Source organism: Polypterus senegalus, chromosome 6 (assembly GCF_016835505.1).
Source record: "Polypterus senegalus isolate Bchr_013 chromosome 6, ASM1683550v1, whole genome shotgun sequence".
NCBI classification, from domain to species: Eukaryota; Metazoa; Chordata; class Cladistia; order Polypteriformes; family Polypteridae; genus Polypterus; species Polypterus senegalus.
In genome coordinates, this window is record NC_053159.1 from 152682096 (window position 1) to 152698734 (window position 16639).

Below are 16639 nucleotides of genomic sequence, written 5' to 3' on the forward strand. Positions count from 1 at the left end.
ATCGATTCCAACATGTACAGAAATGTGCTGACAGTACTCCATCATTATACACAGAAGTTCAATATGGTGTCCCGCAGGGCTCAGTACTGGGACCTTTACTGTTTTCACTTTACATGCTTCCACTGGGATCTCTCATTAGGAAACATAATGTTAATTTTCACTTGTATGCAGATGACACCCAGTTATACCTTTCATTTAAATCAAATGAAGTTTCTCCGATGTTGTCTTTAATTAGTTGTGTTAGTGAATTAAAGGAGTGGATGAATGAGATCTACTTGTCTTTAAATACAGATAAAACGGAGATGTTAATTGTTGCAGGGAATGACGCTGATCACAACAATATTCTGTCAACATTTAACTCAGTTGGAATCCCAATTAATTTTACTGAATCAGCCTGCAATCTAGGAGTTATTTTTGACACTAGAGTGTCATTTAAAGTGCATATTACAAAGTTGTCCAAAACATGTTTCTTCCATCTTAAAAATGTTAGGAAATTAAGGCGCTTTCTAAATAAACAGGATTCTGAGAAATTAATTCATGCATTTATCTCTAGTAGGATTGACTACTGCAATGCGGTGTTCACTGGCTGTTCAAACTGTTCTCTATACAGCCTCCAGTTAATCCAAAATGCGGCTGCAAGAATTAGTACAAGAACAAGAAAATATGAACACATAACCCCAGTTCTTAAATTCTTACACTGGCTCCCGGTTAAGTTTAGGGCAGATTTCAAAATCCTCCTTTTAACATATAAAGCATTAAATGGCCAAGGTCCGGCTTACTTGTCTGAACTTATCATGACTTACAAACCTGAGCGCACATTAAGATCTCAAGATGCCGGTCTGTTTAGGATTCCAAGGATTAATAAAATAACAGTGTGAGGTCGAGCTTTTAGTTACAGGGCCCCTAAATTGTGGAATGGTCTGCCTGCTTCTATAAGAGATGCCCCTTCGGTCTCAGCCTTTAAATCCCGGCTGAAGACTCACTACTTCAGTTTAGCATATCCTGACTAGAGCTGCTGATTAACTGTACAGACTGCATCTCTGTTGTTAGTCACTAGCACTAAAACATAAGTAACATGACAGTTAGAATTGAATACTAACCCTCACCTAAGTTTCTCATCTCGGTACTCAAATGTGGCACTTGGTGCCATGGCCCACCTGCCAAGTTGTTTGCCTGCCTGTGGTAAAGTCGTCCCTGATGGAGGATTGCAGGAATCATGGGAAAGAGGGGTCCTTTCATCGGATTGGCTGGCCGAGCACTGTTTTAGCCGTGGAATGGCCAAATGAGGGAGGCAGCTTAATGGATGAGGTCTCCAGGACTTTAAACAAATCCAAATCTTATTATGTGATATCATCTACTGTTAAATTCTGCTCTGTACTTCTAAAATTTTTATTTTTATGCTGTATTGAGGATTTGTTCTGTGTATTGTATTGTATTGACCCCCTTCTTTTGACACCCACTGCACGCCCAACCTACCTGGAAAGGGGTCTCTCTTTTTGAACTGCCTTTCCCAAGGTTTCTTCCATTTTTTCCCTACTAGGTTATTTTTTGTGAGTTTTTCCTTGTCTTCTTAGAGAGTCAAGGCTGGGGGGCTGTCAAGAGGCAGGGCCTGTTAAAGCCCATTGCGGCACTTCTTGTGTGATTTTGGGCTATACAAAAATAAACTGTATTGTATTGTATTGTACTCATTCACATAATGCCAATTTAATACATCATGCACATCTTCTGGCTTTGGAACCTGGTTTAACTGTACAAAACACACACACCAAATAATAAAGTACAAACTTATGAAATGTTTGGACTTAATCTAGTTCTGAATCTGTGATGCAGCAGCACTTAACCACTGTGTCACCACACCATTTAGGTGATCTAGGTATAAACACTTGGACTCATTATAACTGTCCAGTTCCCAAGTCATAACCTACAACATAATAATAATAATAATAATAATACCCAAACTGACTTAGCATAAGAGACACAGACACGGAAAAATAAAATTTAACGATCAAAATGGTAACAAGTCTACTGCTCTTTGCTACATTGCTAATGGCCAATTTAATTGAAACTATAATCATCTCCTAAATGGGCTCAAATTAAAACTTGTGTTAAAATGTAGTTAATGTTGTTCTCTGTTGTTCACCACCATCTAAGACAACGGTCGCCAACTCCAGTCATGGAGGACCACTGTGTTTTGCAGGTTTTCATTCTAACCCTTTTCAGAATGAGTGACCTGCTTTTGCTGCTAATTAACGTCTTTTGAATTAATTTTAATTAATTTGCTCTTGAAGACTCAGAACTCTTAATTGTTTCTTTTTCTTTAATTAGCAGCCAAACAATAACGAGATACAAAATAAGCCAAAACAATTGGTGTCCATCATACGGTATCTGAACATAAAGAAAGACGAAGGTCTCATGAATGTCGACCTGCTCAGGTCCCCAAAACTCTTAGAAAGAGAAAATCAACAATTTCGGAAATGTCTGCTAATGCACCACGAGAGCAGCAACAAGCCATGAAATTAAAGAATTGGTTTAATTAACAACAGGAATCAGCACCTCATTAAGCAGCTGGTTGGAGTGAAATTGGTTGGAGTTTGAGGCCCTGACTTAGTTGGGTCTTCTGTTGGCTCACTCACTTCACATTTCATTTCTGTTTGGATGCCATTTAAGGAATGAAGCAATTCTGAGGAACAATGAAGAAATTCAGGTGAACAAGTCTTAAAATAGCAATGCAATTAAAATTAATTTACAAGAAAGTAATTAATAGCACAAACAGGGCACTCAATTAAAAAAGGGTTAGAATGAAAACGTGCAGCCACGGTGGTCCTCCGGGACTGGACTTGGTGACCCCTGATCTAAGACATTCACTCTTGCCAAGCTAAAATAGTTCCCCATAGTCCATCTGTCACTGGAAAAATTCTCCAAGGTTGTGCATAGATTGGATAGTTCCAATGCATTATTTTTATATGTCAGTGAAGATAAAGTTTGTTGGTGAGGCTACCTTGGTAAGAGTATATCAGATGGTCACCATCATACAGTAAGTAGTAAAGCACCTGTTAGGCTGGCAGTTTAAAAACTGTAACAGGCTACAAAATACACTTCAGGTTTAAGTGGTAATAGAGTTACTTGATGCATTGTTTTTCCTTGGAGGAATGTTAAATGAAAAATTAAAAAAATGAATAAAACAAAACCTGCTGATACAGCCCAATACCGAAGTGTGTTCTGAAATGATAACCTTAAGGCACAAAGCATTGCCATAAGAAATCAAACGTCCCCCTTGACAATCTACAATTGTACATTCACTGTTTTGTATCCACACCCTGCACATTTCGTTCTCCCCAGTTCCGACTCCGCTCTTGTGTCTCCAGTTTTCTATGTACAGGTCTAGCGATGATGAATGATGATGATGATGATTCCACTCAAAGCAAAAGAGGTGGTAGGGTGCCATTTACAACAAAAATGCTGGAGCTGGCTCTGCCACCATGCCACACTTGCCTTACACGTTACCTCTAAGCCAAGAAAGTGATGCATTACATCCAAAAGTAGACATAACAGTGAAATATTCCTAATGCTAAAAAATGAACCTTGTAAAATGCAAAAACGAAACAAACAACAACAACGTCTTTGTTGACCCTGACTGCATTCAACGGCGTTGAAAAATTGATGGACTCACAAAGCGCGTCCTTCGCCTGCCAATCCAGGAAGTGGCAGGTGACGTTGACGAAAGGCGTTCGTTGTCATAGCAACACCGGGTCGCGCTCCAAGCCGGGACTGGCAGGCCAGGAAGTAGGCGCGTGAGCGCTTGGTGAAGCCCGACTTACCGTAGACACCGGCCGGTGAAGGTAAATCATGTAAATCTCGCCTCTTCACTTCAAACCGCCGGAAAGCAGCGCAGAAATGGCACTTTGCGTTTCACTCTTAATGTCTGCTGCAGATGCGAAGGCGTCTTAAACAATAGTAGTGTTTAAACCGTCTTACGCAGAGCACCGAAATACTAAAATTCTGCTTTTTTAAACTTTTAAATCGAAGGCGGTGCACTTGAATCCTTGTTACTGTTCTCCTTGGGGGCACTGGGTTCCAATACTGGCCCGGGCTCATTCTCTGTGGATTTTATACGTTCTCCGCGTGTGCAAGTGGGTTTTGCGTGGGTTACTTTGGTTTTCTTTCTCCATATGTAAAACCTGTTTATTCGCGACTCGTAACGTCATTCGATGCTTGAATGGGCCTCTCGATGGAAGGGCACCCCGTCCCAAGTTGGTTCCTGCTAGGCGCATGATGATGCCAGGCTCCGATCTCCCACGGCCAGAGTGGAAAATATAATCTCTAGTGAAACTCGGGTGCATACGTAGAGTAAAATGAAAGAGCACCTTGCACCGCCATTTCTTGATAGCTCTTGCTAGGCAGGATACAATTGGATTGTGTCTTGATCGGTGGACCCCATCATTCAGTTCTGGGGAGCCCTCTGTGGCTGCAGATTTTCGTCTCCAACTGTGTGCGCTTTGTATGGAATGTCACTTTAATAAAAAAAAAAAAAACTGTTATTTAACAGTTTCTCTGTTTTGGTGTAAATGCATACATTTTGCATTTTTTTTTAAATTTCAATTGGAATGTAGCAAGCATTTATGCATGTTACTTTGGGATAATTTGGTGTTGTTTATCTTGGTCTTTAAGACTTTTACCATCACCATCATGTGCTTTTCATTCCCCTTTTCCAGGGTTCTCATTATTTAAGCTGTTACTTACTAATAAGTACCTAGTGGTCTACACTGAGGGAGATGTGGCTTCTCAGCATTCAGTGTTGTTTCAACCTCTGTCTGCTCAGTTTGTTAATTCTCATTGAAAAAAGCAAATTAAACGCCATGGCAAAAATGTCAATATTTCTATGTATATTATAAATGTTTAACTCACACTATTATGGTTTCTTGAGTACGGGATAAGAGAAAAAATTTTAAGACTAGCTAATAAAACAATGAGATCAATTACAGAGAAAAATAAATAACCAAATGGGAAGCTGGGGGAACAAAATGGTACAGCCACAGTTGTTAAACTTGGCCACCACTGTTTCAGTGGTTTTCAAACTCAGTCCTGAGGACTCCATGTAGCTTCAGGTTTTTGTTTCAGCCACCTTCTGTTTTAATTGGACTTGTAGCCTAATTAAAAACAAGCTATTTTTCCCCAGTTTCTATGTTCTAGGGTCAAACAGTACATTTCTATTGGAATGGCACAAGCATTTCATTTTTTTTTTTTTACAGGAGAAACATTTTTACCTGGTTTTTAAGATTTTCTTCATCATGATGATTTTATTTGTTTTTTTCAAGTGTTCTGCTTATTTATTAATGAGGGTGGCACAGTGAGGGCAAAGGTGGTGCTGCTGCCTAACAGTAAGGAGACCAGGGTTTGTGTTCTGGGTTCTCCCTGCATGGAGTTTGCATGCTCTCCCCGCGTCTGTGTGGGTTTCCTCCCACAGTCCAAAGCCTTACAGATTAGCTGGTTTGGCAATGGTAAATTGGTCCAAGTGTGTGTGTGAGTGTATTCCCATGCGATGAACTGGTACCCTATGCCCTATGCTTGCTTAGATAGGCTCCAGCCCCCTGTGACCCTGCTCAGGATTAAGCGGGCTTAAAACATGGTATGATATTTATTAATGAGCGTGTCAGTGTATCAGATGCTGAAGTAGTTCTGGGCCTTTCAGCATTCAATGTCATTTGGCTGAATGTCTGGTCTTTGTCATTACAGTAGAGTCTCGCTTATCCAACCTTCGCTTATCCAACATTCCGTATTATCCGACGTCCCACTGCAAAAAAAAAGCATAAGTCGGCAACAAGAACTGCAAGTTGCGAGCTTGAGCTTTGTCTATTTTTTGTTGCTAAGTTCATTTTTTCAGTTAAATTTTTCAGTTGTTTTGTTGTAAAACATGATTACAGTGGATTATGCGGCCAGCCCTATCTGTGTGTCTCCCTCGTGTGCGTGCGTGTGTCTGTGTCTCTCTCTCGCGCTTGTGTGTGTGTCTGTCTGTGTCCTCGCTCTCTCTCACTGCACAGGGAATGCACAGGGAGAGACTGAACACGTGCGGAAATCATCGGCGCGCACAAACCGAAAGGGAAACTGGCTTGTTCCTATACCCAGTGTGTGGTCCTGAACAGAGGGAAAAGTTTGGCGTACTTTTTGGTCATAACCTGATTTGTACGTGTTCAGAGATGATCGTGAACCGAGCCACTGTATTAGGTTCATAATGTGTAAAATTATAACATAGTTTGACGTTTAATAGGCTTCTTCTTAACACCTTCCATTATCTGACATTTTCGCTTATCCGACGTTCTGCCGGCCCATTTGTGTCGGATAAGCGAGACTCTACTGTATTAGGGTAAAGTATAGGTAGCAAACTACACCAAAAAAGGGATATTAAACAGGAAAGTGACTAACAAGAGTTAAGCATTTATAGCTATATTAAAAATACATCCATCCATCCATCCATTATCCAACCCGCTATATCCGAATAGGGTCACAGGGGTCTGCTAGAGCCAATCCCAGCCAACACAGGGCGCAAGGCAGGAGCAAACTAAGGGCAGGTTGCCAGCCCACCGCAGGGCACACACACACTAGGGACAATTTAGAAAGTAAAAATACAACTATTTGTAAATGTCTTACAAATATAAAAATCACACTGCTCAGCATTTCCGAAAGCCGAATGAGAGTAGAGGAAAAAAATCCATCTAATTAAATAAATCAAAGGAGTTATAATGATTCACTGAATGTGAAACTGCTTAAAAGAACCGCTTTACCAAAGGCTGATATTTATAATTATTGTTATCAGGCAGTGTGGTGTAATGATTAAGGCTCTGACCCTAGGACTTCAAATGAGGTTGTGGGTCCAAATCCCAGTACTGACACTGCGTGACCATGAACCAGTCACTTCACCTGCCTATGCTCCAACTGGAAAAACAAATTAAATGAAACAAATTGTTTCTCAAATATAGCATGTTGCCTTGGATAAAGGCATCAGTCTAAAAAAATGTAATAATAATATTATTAGGTCTCTGGAGTTACTTACCTTTCAACACGCTATACACATGAGTAAAACATTCTTGTATTAGATCAATTTCCTAGTGACTTGGTTTTTGTTGATGGTCATTACAGAAAGCAGTTTTATAGGAAAATGCGTCTTATTGAGTTGAAACAGGTAATCAGTAGGAATAATGTAAACTGGAGTATGTATTATCATTATTAGATGTTTACGATTTTCACTTGTTTACATCATTCACTCAGGTATTTCTTTCTGTGTTTTTCATCAGTTGTACATTCAAGCTTGCATTTTTTTTTTGCAATAACATTTTTCTTTAACTCATTGCAAACAGCAATGACTTTTACAGGCTGCACATTTAGGCAGTTCATGTAATGAATTGAATGTTTTTACTTTTGGGGTTGTTTCCTCTAGTGCTTGAAGTGGAAGAAAATATCTGCTGGTATTGTGTTTTGGAGGGTTCTTAAATGATCATTTAAAGTTGGCAGATGCAAATGTATATGTAAAGAATGTTGGAGAGCATTGGGGAGTCATCTCCATTCAAAGTAAGCAGAATCGCATGTAAAGGTAAACAATTTCAGAGCTCCTTTCACGGTCTGTAGATGCAAAATATATTACAATGGAGTAGCTCGTGGGGGACCTGTTATGTTTAAACTTACACCATCTATTCCCTTGTCTTGGATCCACTTTCACCACTAGTTTTATCTCCCTGCCTTTTTGCTTCTAGTGAAGCAACACCAAAGCTCACAGACACCAGCACTCGAGCTTTATAGAGCTTTCTAACTTTGCCAAACTCTCTCTTTCCCATTTCACACCTTGTAGTATGTGGTAAACTCTGTTACATCAGGATTTTACTGTCCAGGACACTAACTCTTCTTAAGTTGTCCATACACCGTATTGGCTACTGCAGCTGTCAATCACTTCTGCTTCTCCCTCTGTTTGCATAAAGCCCCCTGTCAGTGCTGCACAGAGCATGTAAGCTAACATAATATTAATAAATATCGACAAACAAAAAATGTACCTATAAACTAGGTAGTTTCTTTTTTCTATAACATCACCAAATTTTAATCAATTCAGTAAAAACATTTTTGAGGTTTTGGGAAATTTAGTTATTCTATTGTAGGTCTTTTAAGAATTCTTTCTTAGAGGACACATACTGGCCTAGATGTACAATTCTTCCACATTGCAGCTTTTCACCTAAACCAGGCGCCACCAACTCCGGTCCTAGATGACCACTGTGGATGCAGATTTTCATTCTAACCCTTTTCTTAATGAGTGACCTGTTTTTGCTCCTAATTCACTTCTTTTGAATTCATTTCATTGCTATTGAAGACTCAGACCCCTCAATTGTTTCTTTTTTCTTAAATAGCAGCCAAACAATAATGAGATACAAAATGAACCAAAACAACTGGTGACCATCATACAATATCTGAAAATAAAGAAAGGCGAAGGTCTCAGGAATGTCGATCTGCTCAGGTCCCCAGTGCTCTTAGAAAGAGAAAATCAACAATTTCAGAAATGTCTGCTAATGCACCACGAGAGCAGCAACAAGCCACGGAATTAAAGAACGGGTTTAACTAACAACGAAACTCCGCGCCTAACTAAGTAACTGGTTGGAGTGAAATTGGTTGGAGTTTGAGGCCCTGACTTAGTTGGTCTTCTGTTGGCTCCCTCACTTCACATGTCATTTCTGGTTGGGTGCAATTTAAGGAAAGAAATGAAGCAATTCAGAGGAACAAATCTTAAAAAAGCAATTCAATTAAAATGAATTCACAAGAAGTTAATTAGCAGCACAAACAGGGCACTCGTTAAAAAAATTGGGTGTAAAAATTATTGGGTGTAAAGTCTTGTTTATTATGAATAAGTTCTTCTTAAATTTGCATATGCTGGATTTATGTCCAAGTGTCTGTTGATGGCGTTCTCATTTGATGACCAGGATTCAGCCAGCTCTCTAGCACTTTTATTATTGGCTTTAAATTTTACTTATACATCGTCCCAATTAAATGTATGTCCTGTTGATTTAGTATGCGTATAGATCAATGATAGTGAGTCCTTTCTTCTGACGGCGTTGCGGTGTTCCTGTATACGTGTTGCGATTCTTTTTGAAGTTTCTCCAATGTATACCGCTGAGCACAAACTGCATGGAATTTTGTACACTGCGTTTCGTGTTTCTGCTCTCGATTTCTTGTTTTTAGCATTAAAGAGGACCGTGCGTAGATTGTTCGTGGGTTTGTGTGCTATTCTGACACCTGACTTGGCCAGGATGTGTGCTGCACCTTCAGACACATTCTGGTGATAAGGGAGTGAGTGCCAGGTTGGGTGGGGGTTCTGATTCAAGTCAATTGTTTGTTGAGTTTTTTGGCGTCTTCTGTGTAGGCTTCGATTTATGAATGTTTTTGAGTATCCGTTTGAAGTGAAAAGGTGGAAGAGATAGCGTCTCTCTTTCTTTTTTGTTTCCTTCGTATTACAATGGGTGTGGACTCTTCTGAATAGAGTTTTAACACAGCTCCGTTTATGAGATACCGGGTGGTTGCTGGCGAAGTGCAATATCTTGTCTGCGGAGCATTCTTTACGATAAACACTAGTAGTCAGGGTGGCGTCATTATTTCTTTCAATGTAGATGTCCAGGAAGCTGATGTGTCGGTTAATTTCTTTCTCCATTGTGAATTGGATTGCCGGGAATATTGAGTTGATGTGCTTGTAGAATTCATTCAGCTGATCATTTTTTATTATGACGAATGTGTCGTCTACATAGCGTATCCAAATTTTGGGTGTGAACTGAGATAGAGGCACGTTTTCAAATCGCTGCATTACCAGTTCTGCTAGAAGTCCTATATATATATATTCTGTATCAGTTATGCCCATTGCATTGCATAATTTAGGATATTTAATCAGAATTTTCTCTTTCCAATTTTAAATAAAGTATATTTACTCACCACTTTGAGTGTTTTTAAAAAAAAATGTGTATGCCATAATGCACACAGTAAGCAGAAATTGTGTAGGTGCAAAAATGAGTGAACCCTGACCCGAATCAAACTGAAACAGGATCAGATGAGTCAATTAAAGAGTGTTAACCATACTAATTAATGAAAGTTATGATCGGAAATTATGTGTGAGGCAGGAGCAAACATAAATAAAAGAACACTCGTTAGTTATACATCATATTAGTCTAGTATCATGCCTTCAAGTAAGGAAACATCAACAAAACTGAGAAAACAAAGTTCTGTATGCTCATGAGTTTGGACAAGGTTAAAAAGAATTTCAAAACAGATTCAAATTCCATAAACCTACAGTTAGGAATACAGTATGCAAGTGTAAAGCATTTAAAAGAACAGCAACCCTGCCAGCCTTGCCAACACAACAAGACCACAAAATGAATTGGAAAAGAGGTAAAAATCTATAATTAATCTGTACAGATGAGCCAAAAATTGTACTATTTGGGCACAAGAATAGCTGGTAAAGAACAAACACAGCCTGCCACTAAGAAAACTGTATCTTGACTAATCAGCATGATGATGTCAGAGTTTTTCTATGGGAATGTCTTTCCTAACAGTGGCCTTGAGCAACTATGCATCATTGAGGGAATTGTGGGAGATATCAAGGAATTCTTGAGAAGAGTATCAGGTTATCAGTTTGAAAACTCAAATTGGGCAAAAAGTGGATGTTTTAAAAAGGCAACATTCATAATTATTCAGGTATGTCCACTAAACATTTGCTTAGGAAGAAGATATTCTGTATCCTGAAATTGAAAAACCAAAGCCCAATCTCAAAATCTTATTAAAATGCTGCAGCAGAAAATGAAGAGGACTGTTCAAATGAAACATTTTTCATACCTCACAGTGTTTGTGGAGGTTTGTAAAGCTCAGCGGATAAAAATCCCTCCTGCAAGATGTCAAACATTGATAATTGGTCATCGAAGGCGACGGCTAAATGAGATACTACAAATTATTGATTTACTTTCGCACATATGAATATCCAGTAATTGGTTAAATGTTACTGTCTAAAAACTCTATGAGTTTAAATCCCTTATGTGTGGCAAGACTTTACTTTATATTCATAAAGACTTCAACCTCACAATATCTCTATAACAAGGGTTTTCAAACTGGAGGCCACTATACTGAATTTCTGGGGCCCACAGCAGCCCGTCCAAGGTGGACTTTCATTAAAAAAAAAAAAGAGATCAAATTTTAAAGATTGTCTTTAGCACTCTTGTTTAGTTTTTAAATTAGTTTTTAAATAAATATAACTCAAAATGTTATTCATTTTTCTTTAAAATAGGCCTATATCATTGTAATTGTTGACTAGAGAAGCAGGTTTGCAGCCTGTGCAATATGCAGGCACTTTTTAGGTAATATGTGAGGGAACACGCAAAAAAATATAAAAAAATGGAACAAATTAGCCGAACCCATGTCTCCAGGCTTATCTTCGCTTCAATTGAAAAATTAAAAAAAAAAATTAAAAATGGAAAAAGTGACCCTATCGGCTTAACGCTTATCTTTAGGCTTGGCGTCATTTCAATTCCACCACTCTGTTTCCTAGTGCTCCTGCTGAAAGGCTACTCCCATGTCACCCATCCCACCTCGTTCTACTCTTCTGTGTCTACCACCCATGCCAATTTGAAGTATCCCCTACACTTTTACTCCCCACCTCTTTTAACTGATCCATGGCAGAATGGAGACTTCCTGAAAACCATGCATCAAAACTGAGGGACTTTTGTTTAAATGGGCATTTTAACAGGTGAGTGCTTTCTTTCTCGCCCCCTTAATCTCCCATGATTTCTCTCTCAGGTCCAATACAACATATTTACAGTATTTTGTCTGTAGTTTACGCAACATCTTAAATTTGCTATCATTTTTATAACAGTTGTGGAAATTGTCAGACAAATACAGAAGAATGTACAATAGGAAAGAAAGAGAATGTTAACAATTATTAGTAATAAAACAAAAACATATTTAACTTTAGTGTTTACTTATGCTAATCAATGGTGGAAATCTTTTGTTTCAGACAGAGTTGTCAATGCTGAGGGTCCTTCATCCTTCCATATAAAATTAAATGCAGGAACAGGAAGGATCGAGGAGTAGAACTGTGTTGCCAAGAAGCAGGCTGTGTCTTCATATTGACTATTTTGCTGTGTTTTTTATATGTTAATTGTGAATTATGAACACTTTATTGATGTGAATTTATATGGAACCATATTATTTTTGTAAATTAGAATAATGGAAATTCTATTTTTATTCCATATCAAAGTGCACTACTGTTCTTTCATTAAAATTAATGAATTTAAAAAGCATTTGTCTTATATAAGTAAAATTAAAAGACATACACCCACTTGAAAACCCATTAATAATCACTTGTTAAAGAAACATCCTTTTTAGTTGTGTATGCCTAATAAGAGTTCAGTATGTACCATTTTTAGAGCAAAAAAAAATTGTGAAAATTTGAAACATTCAAGTTTTGGAGGGAGGTATGCCATGAAAAAAGGTTGAGAACCTCTGGCCTAGAAATATCACACAACATTTGAGCACATATGTGTCAATAGTCTGCTGCAGTTAAGTATTAACTTTAATTAATAGGTCTGTTATTATCCAGATCATGCTGTGTGACTACTGTTAGCAGTAGCTGAGAATCTAAGGTCATGCTGTGCTTCAGAGTTGGGTTTATATTAGTGGGGGGCTCTGAACAGATGGTACAACATTTTGGGTGGCCTTGACTTAAAATATTTGGAAACCTTTGCTCTATAATATTTGAAACAATGACCACCTTGAAGGGTTCACAAACCTTCAAGTATAACATTTATGGAATTGTGTTAACATATTTGCAAGGTATACATTTTTAATACATTAGCTTGAGATGTGGATATGGAGAAAATAAACTGGACAGAACAAAACAAGGACATTTTAGAAGTGATAGGAGAGAACAGATTATTAATTAGTTCAAAAAAGAAATGACAGACTGTCAAATATGTTTTAGGAAGAGCGTTAACAGTGAAAATAATTACCAAATGGAGAAGAGAGGAAGCCTGAAAATGGTGAGATTAAGTGTACAAAATCTGTAAGAAAAAATAAGAGATGCAAGTTACTTCCATGCTAAGGTAACAAATATAGAGACGTGACATTTGTCCTACAGAAACATAATGAGCAGAATACATTTTTAAATGTCTGTTTTTAAGACCTACAATGAATTACAGGATGAAGGATTTGGAAAGTAGAAAGCATAGGCCATGAGATGAGAATAGCAGCTTCACTGAAACAGATGATAATGATATTCATTCTTAACACATTGATTTGTGGGACATCTTTCTAAAATGAAATTAGAACTTAATGTACCATTCCTCTAAACAGTGGTTATACCATCAATGTGTAATTTTTTAGGGATCATATCTAATAATAGTAATTAATATAAGTATGTGTTTTTTTGTTCAATCTAAATTAGAATGGCAGAACAGAACGATAACGATGGGCCAAAAGCCAGCGCTGAAGCAATCCAGTTTCTTACATCAATTTGTAAGTGTGTCTTTAAATAGAAACCATCTATTCATTTTCTAAACTTACACTTTTTCTTGCCCAAAACTGTATGAAGGTAAAACTCATTCTGGGAGCAGTGGTGACAAGGCAACAATCATCCTGAGAAGAGACCATAGAATAAAATGGGACACTTACACCACACCACATTAATGGTGTGTCTCCACTTAATCTAAGGACACGCCATTGGTCTGTAGAAGGAATCTATCTATCTATCTATCTATCTATCTATCTATCTATCTATCTAATCTATCAATTCCATTCATCTCCTTTTGCTAGAGTTTAAGTTTACAATGCCCTCCGTAGCTCCCTTTTCTAAGTTTTTCTATTTGCTTTAAGTCTAACTGTAGTTTTCTGCTTTTTAGAAACAGTACATCTTAAGCATACATCCTTTGATTGGTTCCAATGCACAATTTGTAGAGCATTTAGCTTTTATACATTCACTGGTAAACATAAGGGTTAATGCTGGCCTAGTGCTTTCAGTTCATACAGTATGGCAGTCCAGTAAGTAGCAGCTGTTGCAGAAAGGAACTGTACTTGTAATGCTAGCTTCATCTTGCTTTGCATTCCTTATTTACTCATTCCATCTTGCCTGAAGAAGGGGCCTGAGTTGCCTCGAAAGCTTGCATATTGTAATCTTTTTAGTTAGCCAATAAAAGGTGTCATTTTGCTTGACTTCTCACTGAAACAAGTCAGAAATAAAAATGTGTTTTTATGTTTCAGAAACATAATTCAAAGAAGTAAATTCTATACTAGCCATTTTAGGGCCATTTGCTATTTTTGGGGCTATGCTTTTCAGTAAATGGGTAATCACACTCTCAGAACTCTGAGGCTTTATAAACTGTTGTTTAGTGTGCTAAAGCCCAGTGTCAGTTTTGCTAAATTAATGTTTTTCATGAGAAAATGAATTAATGGAACACTTTAGTGTACAATGTAAAGGGTTAATACATTTTAATTTAAAGCAATTATATTTTCTTTTTGATCAGCGGCAGAAGAGCTACAGCTGTCTCTGTTTGCGGATTCTTTGGTAACAGTGTCAGATACAGGAAGAGAACTGGGAGAATTCACCATTACTATTCAGCAAGGATACTATCATGATGAAGAGTGTTTTCTGATTCATGCGAACAGCCATGGATCTATTGATGATATTCCCTGTGGAACGTCTATTACTGGTAAATTCCATCTACACTGTTTTGCCATTATATTTGGTAATAAAAGAAGATTCCCATCTAAAATTACTGCTTTTCCAGAATAATACTAATACCGTACTTATTTTCCATGTTGCTCACACATGTATCTATATTAGAATTACTCAGTTCAGCCACATGAGTTAGTTAACATGAATTTCTTGTGAACATACATCAGGTCAGAGCAGAACAAACCTGTGAATGTACTTCTGCATAGTGCAAAAACTACAGGAAAACTGCTTCATACCGTACAGCCTACCAAATAAACTTAAGTAGATCACCATGCAAATATAGGGCATCATTGGCTGTTTTTGGTTTATTTACAGTTTAAAATGTGGTGAAATGCTTAATACTTTATGACTTTTCATATATTGGTCATTCACAGTTAACACATTTTAAATGGTGAGATTGAAAATGTGTTCTTTCTGTATATCTGTTGTGGTAGATAGGGGGCGCTCTCGCTCCCTTGAACCCCTGTCCACGACTCCAGACACCAGGTAAAAGTCCAAACCTTGACTTTATTCAATCTCCACAGTGCACAAAGCACACTCTTCACCACAATACTCATATCAATCACAAATACTACACAATAAATCAATCCTCCACTCTCAGACGCGTTGCCACCCTTCCACCCAGCTCAGCTCGCCGTCTGGGAGTTCCCACAGTTCTTTTATATCTCCTGACCTGGAAGTGTTCCCAATCCCAAGTCCATGTGATTCTCAATCACTTCCGGGTCAGGTAAAAGTTCTTTTCTTCAACCCGGAAGCCTGTCGCTTTTCCTAGGACAAACTTCCGGGTCATAGGAAGAAATCTTCGGTCCTCCCTGCAGCTCCCTCTTGTGGACCCCATGGCATCCAGCAGGGCGGCGCATAAAAACTCCATTGTCCATGATGCCCTGCTGGTCTTCTGGGAACCTCCATGCTGCAAGGAGGACTCCACCTGGCGGCTTGGGGGTTTTGGCCGGGATAAACGGCCGGCCATCCTCCACACTGTTCATATTATAAGTGAATGTTGTAAACAAGTAACATACATTTCTAGTATTTGTTGACAGTAGCTTTTTCTATATTATAGCTAAGTTAATGTACTTTGTGGCAGTAAAGTGAAAGGATTTGTTCTATTGGTTTAAAAAAAAGAAAATACATAATATACTAGAGAAGGAAACAATGTTAATTGCGTTGATGTACATTTGTACAAACACATCTAAAAATAAATACAAACCTATGCTTGTTATACTTTGTATAAAAATGGTGAACATGGAAAATCACAGTATAACTTTGTGATGTCAACAACCTGAAAAAGGAAATGAAGTGTAAACATTTTTTTACAGTAAGATCTAATATTTCTTTCCAAACTATAAAATATACTGTGTCTCTCTATATATAAAATAATATTTTTGTGTCCTTCCACCAGCCTATGTTTCTAAGAAGCTTGAAACACTGGAACAACATCATCATGAATATGTGAAGGTACTGTGTTATCTGTATAACAAATATTTATTTTCAGATAAAAAGTATGTTCTAAGCATTTATATCTTTGCACAATTAATTAAAATACTATACATTTAAATAATACTATGGAAAACTTAGTTCTTTAATGGCTTGCTACAACACTTCTCTTACCACTATATGATGTGCAGACAGATTTGCAATTTTATCATTAGTTCTGCAAGCTGCTATGTTAGACAGTTTGTTGCTTTTATTGTGTATGTTTCTATTGTTTTAAATTGAAATCATAATTAATGCATCACAATTAAGTTAGGAGTATGTTACAAGTTACTTAATATACAGTATAAGAGATGATTGAATGGCACAAATCCTAAATATGAATTTGAATACAATTGTTTTATTCTATTAGTAGTATTTTCTTAATCAAATTTAGAATTTTCATATTATTTTAAGAGTCAAAACTCAAAT

At 37.7% G+C, this 16639-nt stretch overlaps 1 protein-coding gene across 7 annotated transcripts in view; it reads left to right on the forward strand.

Annotated features, from left to right (window-relative positions):
- The first annotated feature begins 2653 nt into the window (after positions 1-2653).
- The window catches only part of LOC120531720 (ciliogenesis associated TTC17 interacting protein), an 80399-nt gene continuing 66413 nt past the window's right edge, over positions 2654-16639 (forward strand). For 6 of the 7 annotated variants that reach the window (XR_005634146.1, XR_005634142.1, XR_005634145.1 and 3 more), the window contains exons 1-5: positions 2654-3839; positions 11558-11755; positions 13451-13521; positions 14526-14711; positions 16137-16192. Coding sequence is in view for 1 of the 7 variants with exons in the window: in XM_039757387.1 (XP_039613321.1) it covers positions 11682-11755; positions 13451-13521; positions 14526-14711; positions 16137-16192 (387 nt within the window). In the remaining 6 variants the exon portion in view is untranslated. The remainder of the gene's footprint in view (positions 3840-11557; positions 11756-13450; positions 13522-14525; positions 14712-16136; positions 16193-16639) is intronic. The other variant, XR_005634147.1, reaches the window with a different exon arrangement.